Raw genomic sequence first — 21,645 nt, 5'->3', positions numbered from 1 at the left:
TGTGAGAAGAGGTATTTTGCCTGCCATGCCTTCACAGCAATACTAAAATGTCCTTTCTCTGGTCTCCAGGCATGATCATGATTGGCGTAATCATTGGCTCCAGGAAGATGGGCATCAACCCTGACAACGTGGCTACACCTATCGCTGCCAGTCTCGGTGACCTCATCACCCTTGCTCTTCTCTCAGGCATCAGCTGGGGTCTCTACATAGAACTGGGTAAAGCTAAAGAGGTTGCATGGCTCTGTTCTGGAAAGGCCAAGTGTGTAACAACATGCTGAGCTAAAATGCACGTCCTTACTCAAACAATCATAGCAAAGACACGATATCACACTAAAAGTGTATTTAGAAAAGTACAAATATAACACAAGATATGTAAAAGTATTTAACAAAAATGGGCATGTACATACAAATTATACAAAATAGTGTATACAAATGAATATATATAGACAGAATGCTGGCTGTTATCTCAGTTTTGGAATCTTCCGCAGTAAGAAAATACTGCATTATACAGTCCAACAATGCCCATACAAATTGCCTACTGTGGTTTGTTATTTAAACCATGGTGGGCTGCAGCACATACTGGCACATGCCAGGTGGGATTTGAATATTCACTGTTTGGCCATGGCACCCAGGCAGCAAGGACTGCATAACCCTAGAACAGGGCATGGGTTATGTGAGGGTTGTTTAACCCTCATACAACCCCCATTGCCTTTGTCACAACAAGCTGCAGCCAGGTGGTGAATATTCAAAATGGTTGCCAGCACCCGCTGCAGCCTACGATGGCTTAAATAAACAAAGGTGGGCTGTTCAGTTGTGTGTCCCAGTGCCATGTCTGGATTACATGCAGTTTCAGAAGTCATAAATATCCCAAAAACAGACTTCATATGAGTTGCAGGAATGAGAACCAAAGATCAGAGAGCCCTGAAGGTCAGTTTCCTAAGACTTTAATTGGGCTCTTCTAAGAAAACTATTTCTTTGAACTCACAGTTTTCAATGCTTACAGAAACCCTTTTCCACAGAACACAAATGCTTCTTCTCTTCCCTGCCAGAAAACACAGCTGTCTCTCTCTCACGATCCATAAACCTTGGTTCATCACCCATAGACTCTCATGTTCATTCATGCCCCAGCCACTTCAGCAGGCACCAGGAAAAGTGTCCAGAGGCCCCTTGCCTGCCCCCATGATGTAATCTTAGAATACTACATCCTTTAGAACAATGTGCAAGGATAGCTTGTGCATTATCCTCAAGATTTTAACTCCTAATGGTCAAAAGAGTGTTGCTGTTGACTTCTGCAAGTGAAACTGGAGTACGGTGGTCATCGTGACATTTGCTGCTTCAGCACAATGGTCATTCATCCCACTGTTGGCTGTCCTTTGACCTCTTTGTTTTTTCTTTCTGCTCAGAGGACAAAGCCTATGTGAATCCCCTGGTCTGTGCATTCTTTGTTGCACTGCTGCCACTTTGGATCATTGTTGCCAAGAGGAATCCAGCAACCCGGGAGGTGTTGTACTCTGGCTGGGAGCCGGTCATCATCGCCATGGCTATTAGCAGGTAAGAAGGCTGCAAGTGTTTTTTGTCAAGGAAGGATACTGCGGCCCATCTATTGCTCAGGAAATCGATAAAACGGAAGGGGAGCAGCAAGGGTTTCTATCTTAGGTTCCATCTACCCTTTAATTGGGTAAACTGTTCCAAGGCTGAAGTGTGTTAAGAAGTTCATGTAAACAGGCAATTTTGAAGGTCAGATCTATTTACTCTCCCTGCTTGGCCAAAACAAACTCGACAATAATCATCCTTGGCCAGATACGGAGGGGGTCCTTTTCTTAGCCAAAAGTCTGGACAAGTGGTCTCTCAGCTGTCAGGCTGAACTGCTAAGAAATCGAAGCCACTTCCCCAAAATCACAGGGAAGTAGCAGAGCTGATTTTTTTTAAAAAATTGCTTTTTGTTGTCCATGTGCTACATTCTGTCAGAAAAATAAATATTTTGAAAGGAGCTCTGGATGCCACACAGGAATTTATACTTGTCTGTAATTGGAGCCAGTGGGAGGCAAGATTGACTGTGGTAAAAGCGCCACTCTTGATTGCTCTTATGCACCTAGTTTTAGGAACTCCCGTCTGTTAAAATGTCCTGTTTGTGAGCCTTTGCTTGCTTACCCTAGGGACAGGCAGCAAATGACTAGAACGCAAGCTTCTGAAAAGCACTTTGGTACACTTCAAAGAAGCAACAAATATTTGAGTAAATGCATTTATGGATGTATTTAGTGCTTTCAAAATACATTTGGTGCTTTCAAGGCATCACTTGTGGGGAGGGAGAGTGGTAAGTACTTCAGCTTATGGTGGAGACTCTTGTGCAGCGGGCTATTCTGCCCTCCAATGTCTTTTCCATTGTTCCTCTTTGCAGCGTTGGAGGGTTAATACTGGATAAAACTGTGTCGGATCCAAATTTTGCAGGGATGGCAGTCTTTACTCCGGTTATAAATGGTGAGTTCTTCTTTGCTCATGACAATCAACCATACAGTATTGAAGAGTTCAGGAACCCAAGATAGTGGAATTTTAAATGGTTTGGCTTTGCTGTGGGGGGTGGGAGCTTCCAGTGAGGATGGTTCTTCTGCCGGCAGCCTGATTGTACCCCAGTGGCAATTGCGAAGATCACTCCTTTAGAAAAAATGCAGCTTTCCTGGAACAGTGGTTCACTGACCGGGTGGGCAACACGTAGCCCACAGGCTGCTTCCACTGCACTCTACCACCGCTGCTGAATTTGTCGTGGAGGCAAAAGGAGGTGGCAACTTTGCTTGAAAACAAGATACACTTTTTGCCACTGCAAATTTGATGGTGCTGGTGGGGGCAGGGGGGCAGCCCCAGTGGGGTTTGTGGGGACAATGTGCATTGCAACCCCAGAAGTTGCCCACCCCTGCCTCTGTAGCCAGAAACAGGACTGATTGTGCTAAGAGCATGGGCCTGCATGCCAATTATAACACCTTATATGCGGGAGATATTTTTCAGCCTAAAGGCTTGCAAATATATTCCAGAGCCCTTGGTATGTTATACATATTGTGCTTTGGAGAGAAAGGGGATGGAGTGCAATGGCAGGAGGGCCATACCCATTTTATTCTTGGTATAATTAAATTAGCTAGAATATTGTAGATCATAATCCCCTTGGGTTTGGACCATGTCATTTTTGTACAGGGCCTAGCACATCATTTATGTGAACCACCCTGAAAGCTTTGGTTATGGGGTGGTATACAACTGCAATACATAATAATGATGATGATGATAAGGGCATGTTTGATATTGTAAAGGGTACAGTAATCAATGGTCATGAGTGTTTTGGTGGTGGTTGTTTTTAAGTAACTCTTTCACAGAACCTACAACACCAAGACTGCCCACAAAATAAACGTGATAACTCCTAAGCTGATAACAAGTTTATGAATGTTAAAGAATTATTTATTTATGACATTTATATCCCGCCATATCTGCTTAAAAGCCATCAAGGTTTTTAAACCTTAAAACAATGAAAACAAGAGCATGCCAACAGTAAAAACATTAACATTACGACACATTTTAAAATACCAAATTGAAAAGATGAGTCTAAAGGCGAAGAGAATGGGGCAACACAGGAAAAAGCCTGTCATGCATAAGCACAAGTCGGCATTGGCGGATAATGGTGCCCTCGAACGGGCTTCTTCTGCAGATCTTACTACTCAGGCAGGTTTATAGCAAGACAGGCAGTCTCTTAGATAGCCAGATCCAAAGCCGTTTAGGGCTTTCAAGGATTAAACCGATACTTTTAATTGTGCCTGGAAAGCAATTGGCAACCAGTGCAGATCTTCCAGGAGAGGTATGATATGGTCTTAATAATGTGCACCAGTTAGCAATCTAGCTTCCTCATTTTGCACCAGTCCAAACTTCCAGACACTTTTCAGGGGTAGCGCCACATGGAGTCCTATGTATTGCCAACCTCAAAATCTAGGCATCGTAAGATGTGTTGATTTCTTTGCTTAGAAATACAGTTAAATTTGTTTAATGATGTGAAAAACAATGCAAGAACATTTCCCTCAATATCTACAAATTAGGAATTAGATATTTATTTATTTTAAATCGTTAGTCAAATTTTAAAAACAAAACCTAGATTTGGATCCAGAGTTGCGGATGTGTAACGGGGCTGGTGGAAAAAGACTTCCCGATCTCTTCATCCTGATGGCAGCCTCCCAAAAATACTGCTCAAAGGGTCAGGGGCTCCCTGTTGAATTGGATGGTTTGTGGGGGGCCGAGGAAGAGAGGGGAGGTTTCCCAAAAACTTGCAGAGGCACCTTCTACAAGTGGAAGCTCTGCTTGTGGAAGGTGCCTCTGCTTGATTTTTGGGGACTTCCTAGATCCCCCTCATTCCATGCAATTAAACGGTGCTCCGTACCCTCTGAATTAGCATTATCAGGAAGTGTGGGGAATCTGCTTCCACCAGCCCTGTTACCCCACATAATTCTGGATCTAACCCATTGACCAGGTTTGGACAGTCAGCAGGGGAAACAACATAGCATGGGTTGTTTTGCCCATCCCTATGCATGTTGGTCATTTGACCAGGATTACCTTCATTACCCTTGCCACATCGTGGGTTGCCATGTTGTCCAAACCGGCGCACGGCATGGCTGTGGTACTTTCCACCCACCCTACAACCCATGCCTTGCTTTTTCTCTCCTTGTGGCTTTGTTACAATAGTTCTATTCATAAAATGTTCTAGTTAATGAGAATTGAACTGTGAGCTCTAAGGTATCAGAACTGTATTTCATATATCCAAGTGAATAAATAGATGCTAATTGGAAGGTCCATGAACTGTACTAAGTCTAGCACAATAATTCAATAGAATACTGGTCTGTAGCCAGTTTGGGGAAGATGTATGATTAATGAGCTGACTCAGGAATATAAACAAGAGGAAATGCATGCTAGCGCATCCATACAGGGACCTCCCTGCTCTCCTTTTGTGGGTCTGTCTGCATTCTATGTGTGCGGGTGGCATCCTAGTGGCAATCTAAGCCTCTTTGTGAGTGCTTGGAAACTCTCCAGGGCAGCTCTGTCCATCCTTAGTGTAGTATTGCACTTCACAGTGTTGCTGTCTAGTAGAAAGTGGGGTTCACTCCTATTGGAAGCTATAGAATCTCCCTGTGAGACAGAGTTCAACTTCAGGCTGCTCCTTCCACGCTGTTAGGGATTCTATTCAGTTTGGATAAACAAAGGCTGTAACAGTAAAACAAAACTCTGTTCAAACAACTCAAGTAAAATTAGGGTGACCATAGGAAAAGGATGACAGGGCCCCTGCATCTTTAGCAGTTGTTTAGAAAAGGGAATTTCAGCAGGTGTCATTTGTAGGCATGCAGCCCCTGGTGAAATGCCCTCTTCATCACAGCAGTTAAAGTTGCAGGATCCCTGCCCTCATTTGTATCTGGTCACTCTAGTATAGCTCCTGCAGCTTTAACTGTTGTGATGAAGAGGGCATTTCACCAAGTGCTGCATGCCTACAAATGACACCTGCTGAAGTTCCCTTTTCTAAACAACTGCTAAAGATGCAGGGGCCCTGTCATCCTTTTCCTATGGTCACCCGAAGTAAAATGAATCCTGTGGGGATTAATACACGTGTGCCTACCGGCAAGTGATGCATGGAAGAGGCCAGCTGCCTGCATGCATGAGAAGAATTGGTGAATGTATTGATGCTGGAGGAATCCTTGGTTCTTCAGTGTAATTACCCCAACGGCCTTCCGTCTCCTTATTCCTGCAGGTGTCGGTGGCAACCTGGTGGCCGTCCAGGCTAGCCGCATCTCTACTTACCTCCACATGAGTGGGATGCCTGGAGAGAGCTCGGAGAGAACCCCCCGCAAGTGCCCAAGCCCTTGCAGCACTTTCTTCAGTTCAGGTAGCCTTCTGTGTTTGAGGACTTCCCCTTTAAGTTGTAGCATCTTAAACTGTTTAGGCTGGGGTGGGACGAATTAGTCTAGAAAGGAAGGCTAATTGGGCATTTCTTGGTCGACATGTGCTCTGGCTTAACTGTTCACAGCTCTAGCCCTGTGGCCAATCAATCTAAGCACATTTCCTGCTTGTAGAGATCTCCTGTACTATATACATCCTAGAGAATTTTGGGAGTGCCGTGTGGTAGCTCTTGCTGCAGTTCTGGCCATGTAGCAGTTTCTGTAAACGCTTGCTCATCCTTTCTCTCCTTCATGATGAACAGAATATTATCCTTAACTAACCTTGGTGTTTTCAAGTTGAAGCAATTTAAGTACACAGGGGATTACGATATGCCACTATATAGGGAAGTCCTTGAAGCTCTTGTTAGTATTACAGAAGTCATAAGCAAGCCTGCATATTCTCAAAGTTTCCTACTGGCACATGTCCCACTAGAGTCTGTAGTGGTGCTTTGCCTTTCTGTAACATGAAACTGGATCTCGGTCAGTCTGTAGAGCTCTGTAGGTAAACATCTTGGCTCTGCATTTATAGCTCTCTGATAGTCAAACGGTCTGTAACTGTGTATTGCTATGCTTACATAAAGCAATATAAAATAAGGCTTGAGAATCCAGTGTCTCCTAAATCTTAAAAAGCAAAGTTAGCCACGTTGGTCTGTAAGAAAACACGACACAACATCCGCAGCTGAGCAATACCACAATTGGAACCAATCAAAATGGTACAGAATAGTTTGCCAAATGTATCCATGAGGTCTGCATTTAGAGCCAGGCACAAAATGTAGATTGAATGGTGTAATCGCTGCTCAACGCTGTAGGGACCAGATTACACCTAGGATTCCGGGATGAAGGAGTTATGCCTGATGCTCATTTTTGAAAACAAAAAAGTTTGCCTGGGTAGTAGCCAGAACAGATCTCAGCTTTGTAGTTGAATGGAATATACAAACTAAGAGTACACTACACTTATTTTTTACACTTCAACAGAGGAGGCTCTGATGTCAGTGGGGTAGTGAATCTGGTCCAGGTTTCTGTTAGAACTCTAAAGGAACTATCCAAGGTGCTTTAATATGAAAAACAACCTGCTTTGCACCTTGGATAGCTCCTTTAGCATTCTGGCTGGTCCTGACAAACCCAGACCAGATTCACCGCCTACTGACATCGGAGCCACCAGCCTCCACTACATTTCAATGACAAAACTTCAGAGGGGTGTTGCGAGGCATGAGCCACAGACCTATTTCCCAGAGCCTTGAGTGCCCATTGATGTCAATGGAAGATTCTATCCCGAAATGAGTTGCCATCCACTGGGGCAGGGAGGGGGCGATTTTTAGGATGGCAGCTGTGAAGCAAAAGTTTTAAATTTCCCCTGCTCCATGCTACAATACCACCCCCCTCAAGTGACAATTAAGCTTAAGAAAAACCTTATTGGGTTCACATGACACACATGACACAACAAGCCACACTGCCGAGGTTAATTATGGTAATCCTCCCTGGCCTGTGTAAACCGGGCCATTCGGTATGATTTGAATGGGAAATTGCCTGGGGTTTCCTTCTGTGAAATTTAAATCCTAGTAATTACTGCTAAATTTGCATATATAGATATCAATTAGCACAAGCACATTTTGTTCACATTGGTTTTTCATGGGCCCAATAGCAGTTGTCTTGATGGCCTAACAGTGCTAGATTCTTTTTATCATATATAACTCTGACAATGAGCACACATTTTCCGCTTAATGGGCAGAACTAACACTGGAACAACAAAGCAGGGATGTTTCCACTCCATTAATATGTGCCTGGTTAACTTAGCAGCGGTCTTCCCCCTTTTCCTGCAGATGTGAATTCCCGGTCTGCTCGGGTGCTCTTCCTACTGGTGGTTCCCGGCCACTTGGTTTTCCTTTATACCATCAGCTCCATGCAAGGTGGCCACACAACGCTCACCTTGATCTTTATAGTTTTCTACATGACTGCAGCACTTCTCCAGGTAAGCCTCGGCTTAAGTGGCCTGACTTGCGTTGTCAGTAGTGAGACTGGGACTTGGCTAAAGTACTGGATCTGGATCTTTTATTGACCACCTGCCCATGGTTAGGGGAAGGATGCTTTCTCTGGACATGGGATGTGTCCTGTTTCCTTTAGCCCTAACATGGGCAACATTTTAATGAAAGGGGCAACGTTTTCAGCTTAATAGAGCTTGTTTACTACAGTGACGTTTACACTTTATTAGACTGAAAACCATTAGTCTACGTTATTTGTTCCTTGTGGAGTACAGATTATTGTATTTCGTGGGCTATCATATTTTCTTACTTTGTGGGCAGATGTTTCAAGGGCTTCTGGATTAAAACTCAACTCCTTCTGCACTCCAGTGCAATTCTCCTGTACTGCAACCAATTATGATGATGTACAAAGTGAAGAGAAGGTAGCAAGTAGGTGTCTTGTTAGGTTGACGTATAAATTGAAACATTTATGAGGGACTTGTATTAGTTGCATAGTCCTGCGGATGTCCAGGTTTTTTTAAAGAAGGGCCTGGCCTAGGTTCTAGCTCACCAGAATGACTCATGAGACCTAAAGTTATAGTACTATAATTATTTAATTTATTTACTTATTATAAATACTATAATACAGGAATCTTAATACTTTTGCTTCTTCATGATGCTTTCTGCAGAATTTTCCCTTGCACTTTGGGAAACAACAGGCCACTAAAACAATCTTCAAGGCTGTACATGTTGAGGCAGGCACCACTAGAAGCAAAATGGGTCATACTGGACTGTCGGTAACTAAAACATCCACCATGGTCACTCTAAAATGCTTATTTCCATATGGGGCAAGTACTAAACATACCAAGAGTTTAACTATGTAAAAAAAAATCTCCTTAGTGGCTGGAGGATTTTTGAAGGCAATCGTATCTTTCTTCATTAGTATTACGTTCAACAGAACAACCTACAAATAAATGGGAGATGATATGTAATAAAATGAACAGATAATTTAAAAAGTATTCTCATAATAAACTAAAATAATCCAGTTTAGAATTAGAAATGGAGAAGATACTCACTACATAATTAGTAATAGATTGCCAAGTCTTAAGCATTGATTGTCATTGTTCAGAGGGAATTTAATATTCTGTTCGTTGAATTAAACTCTAAATAATTCCTTAACTTTAATAATCCATTCAGTTTTCCTAAATCTTGATATTGCTTTTAAGTGCTTTCTATTTGTCAGTCTGTATATTTATAGACTATAGATCATATGCATATTTATATGCATATCTGATCAGAAGTAAGTTGTATTGAATAACTCCCAGGTTAAGCATATATAAGATTGTCAATGCTGCTTTGGCCTAATTTAGAAGTCACATTGTATAGAGTTGGGTATTCACTGTGTTTGAGAGATCTCATTAAAATACATTCTCACCACTTTCTAAATACTGGTAGCTTTTTTTGCAGGCTCATCAAATGTAATAGACATACCTTTTGTTCACTGAACAGAACCGACATTTGCCATTACGATTTCTATCAATCATATGCGGCTTCCATGGTGACACGTACACCTGTGCTGTGATTTAAAAAAAACATTTTCTCTGATGTTTAGTGCTATACAAAATGTTGAGCCACTGGTGAATAAATAGCGCCAGTCTTAATAATTCTCTTTTTTTGTAAATCTGTATTTAGACATGCAAATCTTACTTCTGAATTTTACTTTACTAAGAGATATTTATAAGAAAACATAATTTACCAGTTTTTAAAATTCTGCATTGTCCAATTATACTGTGTTTCTGTTTCAGCAACATTTTAAAAAAAATCTAAGTTGCAAATATCGATAAGTGTGTGTCTCATACATATCAGAAATGTCATCATGTACAATTTTCTTTTATGAACATTCATGCTATCAGTTCAGTCCTTTTTTAGTTATAACTCAGTTACCTAAATGGTTAAAGTTAAGACTGAATTGGTAGGGGATATGTTTGGAGCCATTTTCTTACATTGACAAATGAAACTTTAAGAGAAAGACACTTTATCATAAGGAAAATATTTAGAAATAAAAGCACATTTCTAGCCCTGTGAAGGCCTACACTCTGTGGGGAAACCAAGGAACCTTCCAGAAGCCAGAGAAGTAGCTGAAATAGACTACCATCACTTGGGTTGCTCAGACTTGTGAGTCTGCCATTATTATTATTATTTTAAAAAGAGCAACTAATTCTGAGGTATTGCTGGTCCTAATAACTTAGCACGGATGTATTGAGCATATTCTCTAAGTCTGAGCTAGATCTTGCCTTGTGATGGCTGAAACTAGAACTGTACATTCCTCTGTGATGGGAGCTTTCTCCTATTTGTATGGCCACAGGATGGTAGAAATTAGGCTGCCTGCAGGGAAAATGGGATGTGGAGCATGCAATGACTTGCATGAATTTCCTTCCTCCCTTGTTTAGGCCCTTTGTTTGCCCGGTAGTAAAAGGTGACAACTTAACAAGAATGAATGATGGAATGGAGGAACTTGCAAAATGGATGCCAGAGCTGTGTCTTGACTTTGCGTTATTCTTGAGCAAACTTTAAGGTGGGAGGGAAGTGAGGACTGTGGCCAGGGAGCTTCTAGCTGAAGCTGCCCACCTCCTCAGTGCTTGTGGAAGTGGTTGCTAACTCTTGGAGTTGAATCAAGAACTGAAGTGACTATCAGGAAAAGAAAGCATCGCTCTCCCAAGGATAAATAGACATAGATTTTGAATACTGCTCACTCACAGGCCCTGCTGTGCTTGGAGGCACTTGGGAAGTTGGAAGGGAGCTTAGCATTCCAGGGGTGTAGTGAATGTTAGAGGTTAGTTTTCCAGAGTCTGGAGGGAGACAGTTTGCTTAAGGCACAATTTATTTGGTGGTACTAATTTGCCACAAGGGTTATGGCTGTACGGTGTCATAGCGCCTGTTATCTAGTGCTTGCAGTGTTACTAATGGCAAGTTGAATTAATTCCACCAACATCTCTTGCAGAGTGATCCTACCAGTGGGGACAGGGAGATTTGTAGGCAGAGAAACCACTTTGCCCAAAGCATCAGGAAGAGTGCCATTTTTCTTTCTTCCTTGTTCTGGGGTTTGGCTTTTTTAACAATTTCTCTCCCATTGAAAACAACGGAAGGGAAATTATGTATGACAGCTCTAGGGCTGGCCTGGATTCTCCCTTGTGTTGGTGGTTCAGGGAACCAGAAGGACTTTGGATCCAAAGCTACCTCCTTTTTGGCTGTACCGATGTTGAAATTCCATAGGAGAAACCGCCCAGAGAGCTTCGGCTATGGGGCGGTATATAAATGTAATAAATAAATAAATAAGGGGCACAAAGGCTTCTGCAGGGGCTGAGAGGGGGAAGGCAAGATCAGAATCTTGCCCCCCCTTGAACAGACCCCCCCTCTCTCCTTGCCCTCAGGTGGGGGAGAGTCAAACTATCCTATGGGTCTCTGGGATGCTCTCATAGGATTGCAGCCCGACCCACCCAACCTTTTAAATTTGATTTGCCCTGCACGGCCTCTGCAGCATTGGAGCCCATATGCATCATGGGTATGCAATCACCCATGGAGGTGACTGGCTGAAGGGAGGAGGGATAGGTCTGGAGCAGCAGTGCATACCTCAGCTCAAGACTCAAATCTGCCTCTGCTCCAGCCCGATCTGTTCTGCTCTAGCCTACCACGACTGGTCACCATGACATTAGGAGTGAGGAGTTTCTCCCAATAGTTGTGTCTCCTTTGGCAAACACAATTCAGTCTGCCTCAATTGCATAAGACTAAAGATATTGCGCCTTTTGTACTGAACCAGATCTAGTGCTGTCATAAGATGCTGGAAAACCTGTATGTGTATGTACCCCATGGGCACAGAAGGCTTGCTTTGCTGCCCCAGTTAAAGGCCACATGTAAATAGCGGGCCCTTGATGGCTAATTTATGGCTAATATGACCATTGTTCTTCTGTCTTCCAGGTTCTCATTCTTCTTTACATTGCTGACTGGATGGTCCACTGGATGTGGGGCAGAGGCCTGGACCCTGACAACTTTTCAATACCTTATTTGACAGCGCTGGGGGACTTGCTTGGGACAGGTCTCCTGGCACTCAGCTTCCATATCCTCTGGCTCATTGGGGACCGGGACACAGATGTGGGGGACTAAAACCAGCCCTTCTCCAGCTTCTCCACACCCCAGCTCATCTCCTTCAGTGACATTCCCCCCCCCCTTCCTGCCTCCCCTCCACAATGCCTTGCTGCCACCCTCTGTCTCTCTTTGGGACTTTAACTTTGATATTGGATTCTCATTATTTTCAATGGGAATTTTATGTGGTTTATATTTCAAGCCAAGTTTGTACAGGAGAAAAATAGTTTTAGGAAGGACAAAAGAAGAAGAAGAAAATGTGTAATGACAATCACCAAGTGCAATTTCATAATGGTTAATATCTGAATTATAGGATATAATAGAAAACGATTGATCAACAAATTTTAAAGAAATCCCACCTTCCTCATTCTGCACTAGATCTAAAGGGCCACGTACACGTGTGTGTGTGTGTGTGTGTGTTTGTGTGTGTGTGTGTGTGTGTGTAAATATTTGAGATGCAGTTTGTGTTCACTTTGTTGTTAAACTAGGCACAAGAGTTCTTTACCTATCGTCACAACCGGGTTGTGAAATGGATTAAATAGCTTGTCTGCATTAGTAATCTGTCTGATTTGACCACAAATCAGGCACTCATGACTCTGAAAACTGCATGGTAATTGGTAGATAACAAAACAAAATTGGAGTTATTGTGCTGTGTTGCATCCTGCCCTATGCTGGTGAATAGGAATGCCTCTCTGATCTTGAAAGTAGGTAAAGCTACTTAGAATAATGGTCTACTGCCACTAATCATTCCAAATTCATTTTTTGCTCGTGAGACCATGAAAGCCTGGCTCAGGGAGAAGTGCTTCTCCTATGCCTGGACATTTTAAGCTGGCTGTTCTTCCATGTATACTGTTGGTTGGCCCTTTTATGCTACTCTCCTAGTCTACCATCCTCACAAAAGCTTGGAGAGCAACATGACTTGCTCTTGTTAAACGACACTTATATCTTGCAAAAACATGGCAAAGGCTGACAGAAGTATAACGTACCTTCCAACTGTCTGTCCCTACTATGAAGGGTTCATTTTTCATTGCTTTATACCAAACTATGTATCCTGGATGCTTACTTACCTATTGCCTTTTTAGACTTATTCCCTCATTCATCCTAATGTGTCTGTGCTTGTGAATGGCTCATATACATCTGCAAAACTATGAACTAATGAGCTTAATATTTTCAGTGTCTTCAAATCTTGAATGCCTGACATTGAGATGAGTCTAAATTTCTGATGCTGAGCCATGCTTCTATAATTTGAAATCAACTGTGGGTGGTTTGCAGCTCTTGAGAACTAGAGATGACAGCACAAGATTGTTTGGTGAAACTAAAACTAGATGCGTGTTGGATACTACTTTGAGTCAACCCAGCGATTTTATCATATCTATATTTTCTTGTACCACAATGCAATTGGTTCATATCAAAGTTCGTCACTTGTATATTTAATGCTTTGTCTAGAAGGTCAGCCTAGTTGTACCCACATTGCTCTGCCTACATGATGACATAAAATGGTCATGTACTGGCCATGTTTGTTGACACCATGCATGCAGCAAGACCCATCTCATTATCAACACTACCATGTTCTGTCTGGTCCAAGCTCCAAGGCTGGCTCTTCCGCAGTATTAAAAGAAACTTTTTTTAATAGCTAATGGATCTGAGGAAACACTGTCCAATTTATGATGGTGTTACTGGCCAAAACTGACACCATGTTTTTTATCTGGGATGTATCACACTTATTTGAGTCTCTTAAGTTCCTTAGTCAATCCAAGTATTGGGAAATTAGATTGTAAATACTTCAGATGTTTCTGCAGGCTGTGTATTCTTTTAAGGTTTTGATCTGTGCAAGCAGGGAGACGACAGGTACAGATCAGTTTCTGTGAGTAGGGATTTCCTTTTTTAGAGGTTGCCCTGCTCACCACAAAGCTTTCTGGGCAGTATCCAGTGCTGACAGTGGGACCCACCTCTAGCACAATGGGGAGCAAGTGGTTCTTGAAGCAACAGGAAATGAGCGGAGATAGTAGTTTCTGGAACGGACCCAGTCAGCAAAGTATGCAGAGGGATCACCACTGACATGTTCCAATTCAGAAATGAGTGGTTCTGTGCGGTTGGTTAGAAAGTGCTGACTCTCCATTGTGCTATTGGTTGGCTGGTGGGTGGATGGGGAGGTTCCTACTGGTTCAACAGAATGAGTGGAAGTGCAGCGACAGTACTGATGTTCCTGTGAGTCCCATCCTCTGACACTATGCTACATATGCATGAGTAACTCAAAATAACTAAGTGAAAATAGCTAAATCAGCTATATAAAATAGGTGTGACAAGGGGATACCATTTCATTCATCAAAACTTTGGGCTCTCCCTGAGTGGCTTGGGGACCTATTATGTTGGATTTGCTTTGGTAATGGATTCAACGGTACATATAAGGTTGCTAGGATTTTAATAGTATGTAGGTCATGTCTATCTCTTTTTATAAGCAACATTAGTCAAATGCATTTCTTCACTGCAAAATTTTTCTAAGCTCTCTTTTTATTTCTTCTTTCTGCATCAGCTTCTCTACAGTGGGGCATCATTTTATAATATGGTTGGTTCTTTCCCCCTTTTTGCTTTTATTCCTAAAAAAAGCTGAAGCAGGAGGAGGACAGTGTAGCTGGGGCCCTAGTTTTGTCCCGCTGTTTTCCACAGGCCAAAGTATAGATGAATACCTGTTGCCTTCAGAAAAGTGGCTTGCCCTTTTTCATATATACTAAGCCTAACAGGGCGACTGTTGCTAGCAACAAGACCTTTCATTGGGCTTGAGCTTTTTTCCTAGAGCATTTTTGTGCAATTTGGATTTGGGATTCTAGCCTACAGCGGGGCTACAATTTAGGGGCTTAAAGTGTGATCAAAATGAGTGTTTTGGAAGAAAACTAGTGCTAAAATGGTGCATAATGGGCTCAACTGGGCCACCACTGAGGATATAATCCTTAAATTGGGACTATTTAAGGGTAGTCCTGGGGCTTCAGTAGACCTACTTTATGCGGTAGCATTGCAGCCTTCATATTTTAATTCATCAAGAAAAAAGCTATGAGATCACACTCCAGAGATGTCTACAGGATAATCATTTTTTCCTGCATTGCAAAGTGGCTTTAGTTATGTGTAGGCAACAGATATGGATGCAGATGTCATGGTTGCCTGACTTCTGTGAATAGCAGTTCTTGCATTGCCAGAAGTAGTATTGTTTAGACCAATTAAGAATACATGGAAATAGTTTCTGCTTAAGAATGGACTTTGCCAAAATAACAGTTATCTAATGACATTCAAAAGAGTGTTAAGACTTTCATCCCATCTCTTCCTGTTAAATCTTCCACATTTGAAATGAGCATCTGTCTCACCAGCATGTATGTTGTACTGTGGATGCATCCAATGTGTCACTTTTCTAACATTTGAGCAGTTTCTTTATATGTGGAGCACCATTTGAACATCCTTTCCTATCTGTTTCCGTAGTTAAGGTCTATGTCTTTGTTTCTCGTTTAAGAGTTGAACTCTTCTAATCTTGTTGGCAACAGCTAGCCCTAATTCCAGGAGCTGGAGTGTTTGTGCTAGTTGGGTTATATCCCTACATTTTCTTGTCTAAATTTAGGGATATAACCCAAAGGGGTGAGGTGGCGGATCAAAGTGGGAGTGTATGAACAGAACGTCATCTCAAAGAATTGAAGAATAAATTTATTCTCGCCAGTTGCACTCAAATGCATGTATATTTAGACCTGGCTGCAAATGAAGATGAAACTATTGGTTTACACGTTTATTTAAACTCACAGACACACACACACACACACACACAAAACACCATTAATTATTTATAGTTTCTGTAACTGAATTGACAGATGCCAATTTAACTGATAAATTATATTTGGTAAAATAAAGATTACATTTATTTATATGGCTTTTGATCCTTTATTTTTATTCGGTAAGAGAAACTAACTAGTTTACAGCTGCTTGTATTAATGCGTAAAATAGCCTTCAAAATTTCCTGTATTTGCCCATCCTTCCCAACCTTGATGCCAAGGTTACAGCTTCCTCCTATGGCTAGGCCTTGTGAGTTTCCTTCAGCCCTACTTTTTCACTGGCTCTCAGCTTACTGCCTATGTATCTTTCCTTCAAGCTGCACATTCCCCTTAGAGATTCTCTAATACATGCATTTTTGTGTGTGGTTTTTAAGAAAAGTCACACACACAAATAAACCCAAACACCATAGAATAGGGCGCCCTCTGCTCAGCTAGGACTTAGCAGGTGGGGGAAAGCCTAGTATCTGCTTCCAATACCAGACTGAGTAGGACTTGTGCTGGATTGTACCTAGTGCAGATAAACAAATGCAGTTTATCTGCATGCTTCTACTTATCTATGTAGAATTAGGAATCTAGGTTTACAAGGGGCATATGGCATGACTGTTGCATAGGCCTGAATCCAGCGTGGATCTGTTTAGAAAATTCGTACCGGCTAATTTGCTTTGCTAGCATAATATGCAATCAGATAAGGTTGTTCTCTACAAAAAATACTCATGGTTCCCCTGTCCCCTCAATCTCTTTGCTAGTTGTTCATACATGCTCTTGCTCTCCCCATTAGTTCTATCTGCCCCCACTGGGTAAAATGCAGCAAGCAGACCCATTGAAAAGAACTTAAGTTTATCATGACTAACTTAAGTTCCATTCATTTCAATGGCTCCACTCTAAGTAGACATGTTGGATTTTACCCAATATCCACAGCTCGATTCACAGATATATTGTGACAAGTGAAGCCCAAGAATCAGTTTTCACTTAACAGTGAAACCAAAAAATGACAACCATTCATTTCCCCTCACAAAAAAGACCTTCACTCCAGATCTTGCTCACACACAGCTGTAAAAGACAAACTGTTGAGGGAAGGAGAAGACCTGCCTGGTTAAGAGCTTCAGTTGCCTGTTTTGTTCTCCTTTGGTGGCTGGTGGAAGGATACTAAAGGAAATGATTCTTCGGGAATATCTTAAATTGTGTGTTGTTCGGTCATGATGCATGGCTTGCATTGATCTTATAAACTATTAAAATTTAAATCTGAAGATAGTTGTCCTTTTTTTTGTACAATATTGTACTTTGTGCATTCCATTGTCTTTTAACTCAAAAGTTTACATCAGCCTTTCCCAGCTTGAGTACCACCAGATGTTTTGGACTACAACTGCCATCAGGCCCAGCCAGCATAGCAAATGGTGAGGGATATTGGCAGTCATAGTCCAAAATATCTAGAAGGATCCAGATTGGGGAAAGTTGCTTTATTTCCCCCCTTACATCCATTCATTTGGTAAAATGAACTCTAGTCCATGAGTGCTTAGGCCATAATAAAATATGTCATTGAGCTGCTACATTGAGGTTAGTCATTGAGGGCCGAAGACTGAGCAAGGCACACAGGTCACCTAGTCACAATCTTCTATGCTACGTTGAGATGTACTGAGTTTCTATTTACCTATAAATTTGCATCTATACATATAAATTAGCAAAATGGTGTCTTGTATCCCTCTTTTTTAGAGAAGGATTTCCTCTTTTTTGGTGATTCATATGTAGCCACCCTAGAAATAAGTAATTGAACTGTCCCCTCATTCTCGTATTTAAGGTCATATACAATTGTAGACCAAACTACAAATTCCAGAACAGGATTCTTAGTATCATTGTGGGAGGGATGATTATGAGAAACTTATGTATCCATTCATGGAAGAGATGTACTTAATCTTTTCCTTCCCCTGAATCCTCACAAAGCCTTCAACGGCCCCAAGTCAAATGCTTTTCTTGCACTACAGGAACTTCAGTGGTTGATATTTCTAAACAATTCCTGCTCTAGAAAACCCTCAAATGGGACAACATTTTTGAGGCTTTTTAGTAAGAAATGGCGCTTTTCTCAGAAATAGAAGTAGGGGAGTGTCTGGTATACATATACTTGTAGCTTAGACTTTATATTGTCCGCCCCCCCCCCCCCAATCTTTTTAGCATCACCTCCCCTGATTACAGCTATGTTTCTAGGAAATTGTATTAAAAGAATTTAAGGTAATGAACTGGAGATTTACATTTTAAATCTTAAATAAAGGCCTGAGTTATTTGAATAGATATTCTATGTGACTTTATACTCTTTTCCTCTCGCTCTCCCTCTCGTGTGTGCTATACTATTATTATTATTATTTATTTATATAGCACCATCAATGTACATGGTGCTGTACAGAGTAAAACAGTAAATAGCAAGACCCTGCCGCATAGGCTTACAATCTAATAAAATCATAGTAAAACAATACTTATTCACTGATGTTGTGTAACCTTTATCACTCATTATTTACGTTACTTTAAAGTTATATGTAGCTTACATTACACCTTTTAAAGGTTCATAAACGATATAAAGGGAGTTTAGATGACACAAAAGAACAATTTATTTATTTTTATTTATTAATTATCATGCAAAGCTCTCTGAGCAGTGCACAATTAAAAACTATAAAATAAAAGTATAAATTTAAAACATTAAAAGCTTAAAAGGCAATATAAAACCAGCTACATTAAAGACCATGGAAAGACTGTGTAAGAAGATATGTCTTCAGGAGGCGTTTAAAAGATATTATGTTTTCCGCCTCCCGAACCACATGAGGGAGGGTCCTCGAGAGGGTGGGTGCCTCTACAGAGAATGCCCACTGCCGAGATTCTTCATATTCAAACAATGAATATGTATAATTTATATGTTGTAGAACAGTGGTTCCCAATTGGTGGTCCGCGGACCCCAGGGGGTCCATGTAACCCACCCAGGGAGTCTGTGGCACCATTCACATATTCACCATTCCTTTCTGGAGTCCACTGATGATGAATTTCTACCAGAAGTAAAATATAACATCACTGAGCACCTGCGTGATTTAGCGACTAGCTTCAGAGATTACTTTCCTGCACCTAACCCTGAAAACTCATGGATAAGGAATCCTTTTGAATGTGGTGATGTACACTAACAACTCTGCGGAAGAGCAAGATGCACTTGTTGACATGACTTGTGATGGTTCACTGAAATCATTTTTCAAAGAATATAGATTGGACCAATTCTGGGTGAAGGTTTTTCCTGATTATAAGAAGTTAGGTGAAAAAGCTTTGAAACATCTAGTTCCCTTTTGTTCCACATATCTTTGTGAACAACATTTTCGACATTTTGTTATATGAAGAACAAGCATAGAAATCAGCTTGATGTTGATCCAGATTTAAGAATAAAAGTAGGAAATATTGAACCGGATGTGGAAAGGATTGTTCGGGACAAAAAGAGGCATGATTTCTCCCATCACATTTAGGTTTAGTAGCTGCTAGACAAATCATAATTTGTTCAATTGTAAACTAGACATTAGTAAAATTAAATTCGTCTTTATATTCCTAACAAAATCATTATCATTTTTGCGTGGTAATATCACAAATATCACAAATTTTATGGTCTGTTTTTTAGTATACCTAAAATACTTTGCTTATTAGGGGATACCCCTTATTTTCTCCAAAAAATTCCTTCACACTGGTAACTACCATAGAGATAACATTTTTTTTTTCAAAAGTTGGGGGTCCATGGCTTGGCATTTGAAAAACAAGGGGTCCGCAGTACTGAGCTAATTGGGAACCACTGTTGTAGGAGGCTTATCCAGGGACATGTAAACCAATTCTCCCCCTTAAATCCTTATTCAATGCACTTAATTCCCCCCCCCCCCATTTTTCAACCTAGTTGGCACAGCAGATGATTCTTGTATTTCATCTCCATTTGTTTACAATTTTATACATGTCTGTCCATTGCCATCACCTGCCAACTGGGGATAATTCATTTTGTCAAAACCATCATCTTTAATCTAGAACAGTATATGCTATAATAAAACTGTCAATCTTCAAGGTGGCACAAGACTTCAAGGTGTCTGGTGCAATTGGTTAGTTATGGTAAACCAGTAGTATAAAGAGACTGACAGATTATTAAGCAGCTTTCTCTCACAATGCTGAAATAAGTAATTTATTCCCTGTTCTTTTTAAAATTATTTTATTGAGTTTTAATCATGTTTTCACAGTAGCTAATAAGTATATAAAATATTACATATTTTTCAACTAACAAAACACATACATTACAAATGAAACATTTAACAAAAAAACACAGGAATTAATTCCTGCTCTTTTGCTCATCTAGGCCTCTCTACGTCTATTTTTTAATGTTTTAAATTTTTTAATATGGCACAGAGCTCCTGACTAATAGGGAATTGTGTTTAAATTCCATTTATAATAATGGAGCGAAATTAGCTGTGACTAATCATTGTATTGACATCAAGGGGATTTACTTGCACCAAACTTTCTCCAAATTTTGTTTAGAATGTAGAAGATAAAATCAAATAAAACAAATTGTAGCCAATATTGTTATTTTTACGTTTAGAGATTAAGTTAACCTTGTAATTTGTGAAAGTTCTCATAGCCTACCAGACATGGGCTGCTTAATTGCTCTGATAAACCTAGAACTGGAACTGATTTTTATCTCAATTCATTATCTATAAAGTGGGAACTTTTAGAACCCGTGGTGGTAGATAATTGAGGAGAAATGAAGCAAAGATGGTAAAATATGTATATGTAAACTGCTACATAAATAGAGTTGTTTTTAACAAGTGTGACAGGCAGAAATGTAGCTCACAAAGAAACGTTTCCAGACATGGAGTAACTGAGGAAACTTTCATCTGTTCCTGTTTTCTGTTCCTTGCCCTGTCAGCTGGAGATTATGGGAGCCGGACTCCAACTATAACTGAAGTGCCTCAGGGCTTCCACCCCAACTTAAAAACAGACACACAGACACACATGAAATTAAAGTGCTGTATACTTGCCATTTTACATCCTAGTGAAGTTCATTTTGATAGCAAACTGTAGGAGAAGCATTTTTTTAAAGGACATCTTTAACGAAAATTGTTGTTTATTTGTTCAGTCGTTTCCGACTCTTCGTGACTTCATGGACCAGCCCACGCCAGAGCTTTCTGTCGGCCGTTGCCACCCCTAGCTCCCCCAAGGTCAAGTCTGTCACCTCCAGAATATCATCCATCCATCTTGCCCTTGGTCGGCCCCTCTTCCTTTTGCCTTCCACTTTCCCTAGCATCAACCTCTTCTCCAGGGTATCCTGTCTTCTCATTATGTGGCCAAAGTACTTCAGTTTTGCCTTTAATACCATTCCCTCAAGTGAGCAGTCTGGCTTTATTTCCTGGAGTATGGACTGGTTTGATCTTCTTGCAGTCCAAGACACTCTCAGAATTTTCCTCCAACACCACAGTTCAAAAGCATCTATCTTCCTTCGCTCAGCTTTCCTTATGGTCCAGCTCTCGCAGCCATAGGTTACTACGGGGAATACCATTGCTTTAACTATGCGGACCTTTGTTGTCAGTGTGGTGTCTCTGCTCTTAACGATTTTATCAAGATTTGTCATTGCTCTCCTCCCAAGAAGTAAACGTCTTCTGATTTCCTGGCTGCAGTCAGCATCTGCAGTAATCTTTGCGCCCAGAAATACAAAGTCTGTCACTGCCTCCACGTTTTCTCTCTCTATTTGCCAGTTATCAATCAAGCTGGTTGCCATAATCTTGATTTTTTTTTAGG

The 21,645-nt window shown here is 41.0% G+C and overlaps 1 protein-coding gene across 3 annotated transcripts in view; it reads left to right on the top strand.

Annotated features, from left to right (window-relative positions):
- The window catches only part of SLC41A1 (solute carrier family 41 member 1), a 40,327-nt gene extending 27,936 nt beyond the window's left edge, over window positions 1–12,391 (top strand). For all 3 annotated transcript variants that reach the window (XM_063142588.1, XM_063142596.1, XM_063142603.1), the window contains exons 6-11: window positions 70–216; window positions 1,404–1,551; window positions 2,399–2,478; window positions 5,765–5,899; window positions 7,772–7,920; window positions 11,885–12,391. In XM_063142588.1, coding sequence (XP_062998658.1) covers window positions 70–216; window positions 1,404–1,551; window positions 2,399–2,478; window positions 5,765–5,899; window positions 7,772–7,920; window positions 11,885–12,070 — 845 coding nt within the window. In that variant the 3' untranslated portion in view covers window positions 12,071–12,391. The remainder of the gene's footprint in view (window positions 1–69; window positions 217–1,403; window positions 1,552–2,398; window positions 2,479–5,764; window positions 5,900–7,771; window positions 7,921–11,884) is intronic.
- Window positions 12,392–21,645: the final 9,254 nt, after the last annotated feature.

Source organism: Elgaria multicarinata, chromosome 1, assembly GCF_023053635.1.
Source record: "Elgaria multicarinata webbii isolate HBS135686 ecotype San Diego chromosome 1, rElgMul1.1.pri, whole genome shotgun sequence".
In the NCBI taxonomy this organism is placed as follows: domain Eukaryota; kingdom Metazoa; phylum Chordata; class Lepidosauria; order Squamata; family Anguidae; genus Elgaria; species Elgaria multicarinata.
The sequence above is the reverse complement of the archived record's forward strand: the minus strand, read 5'-3'. Positions and strand labels throughout refer to the sequence as shown.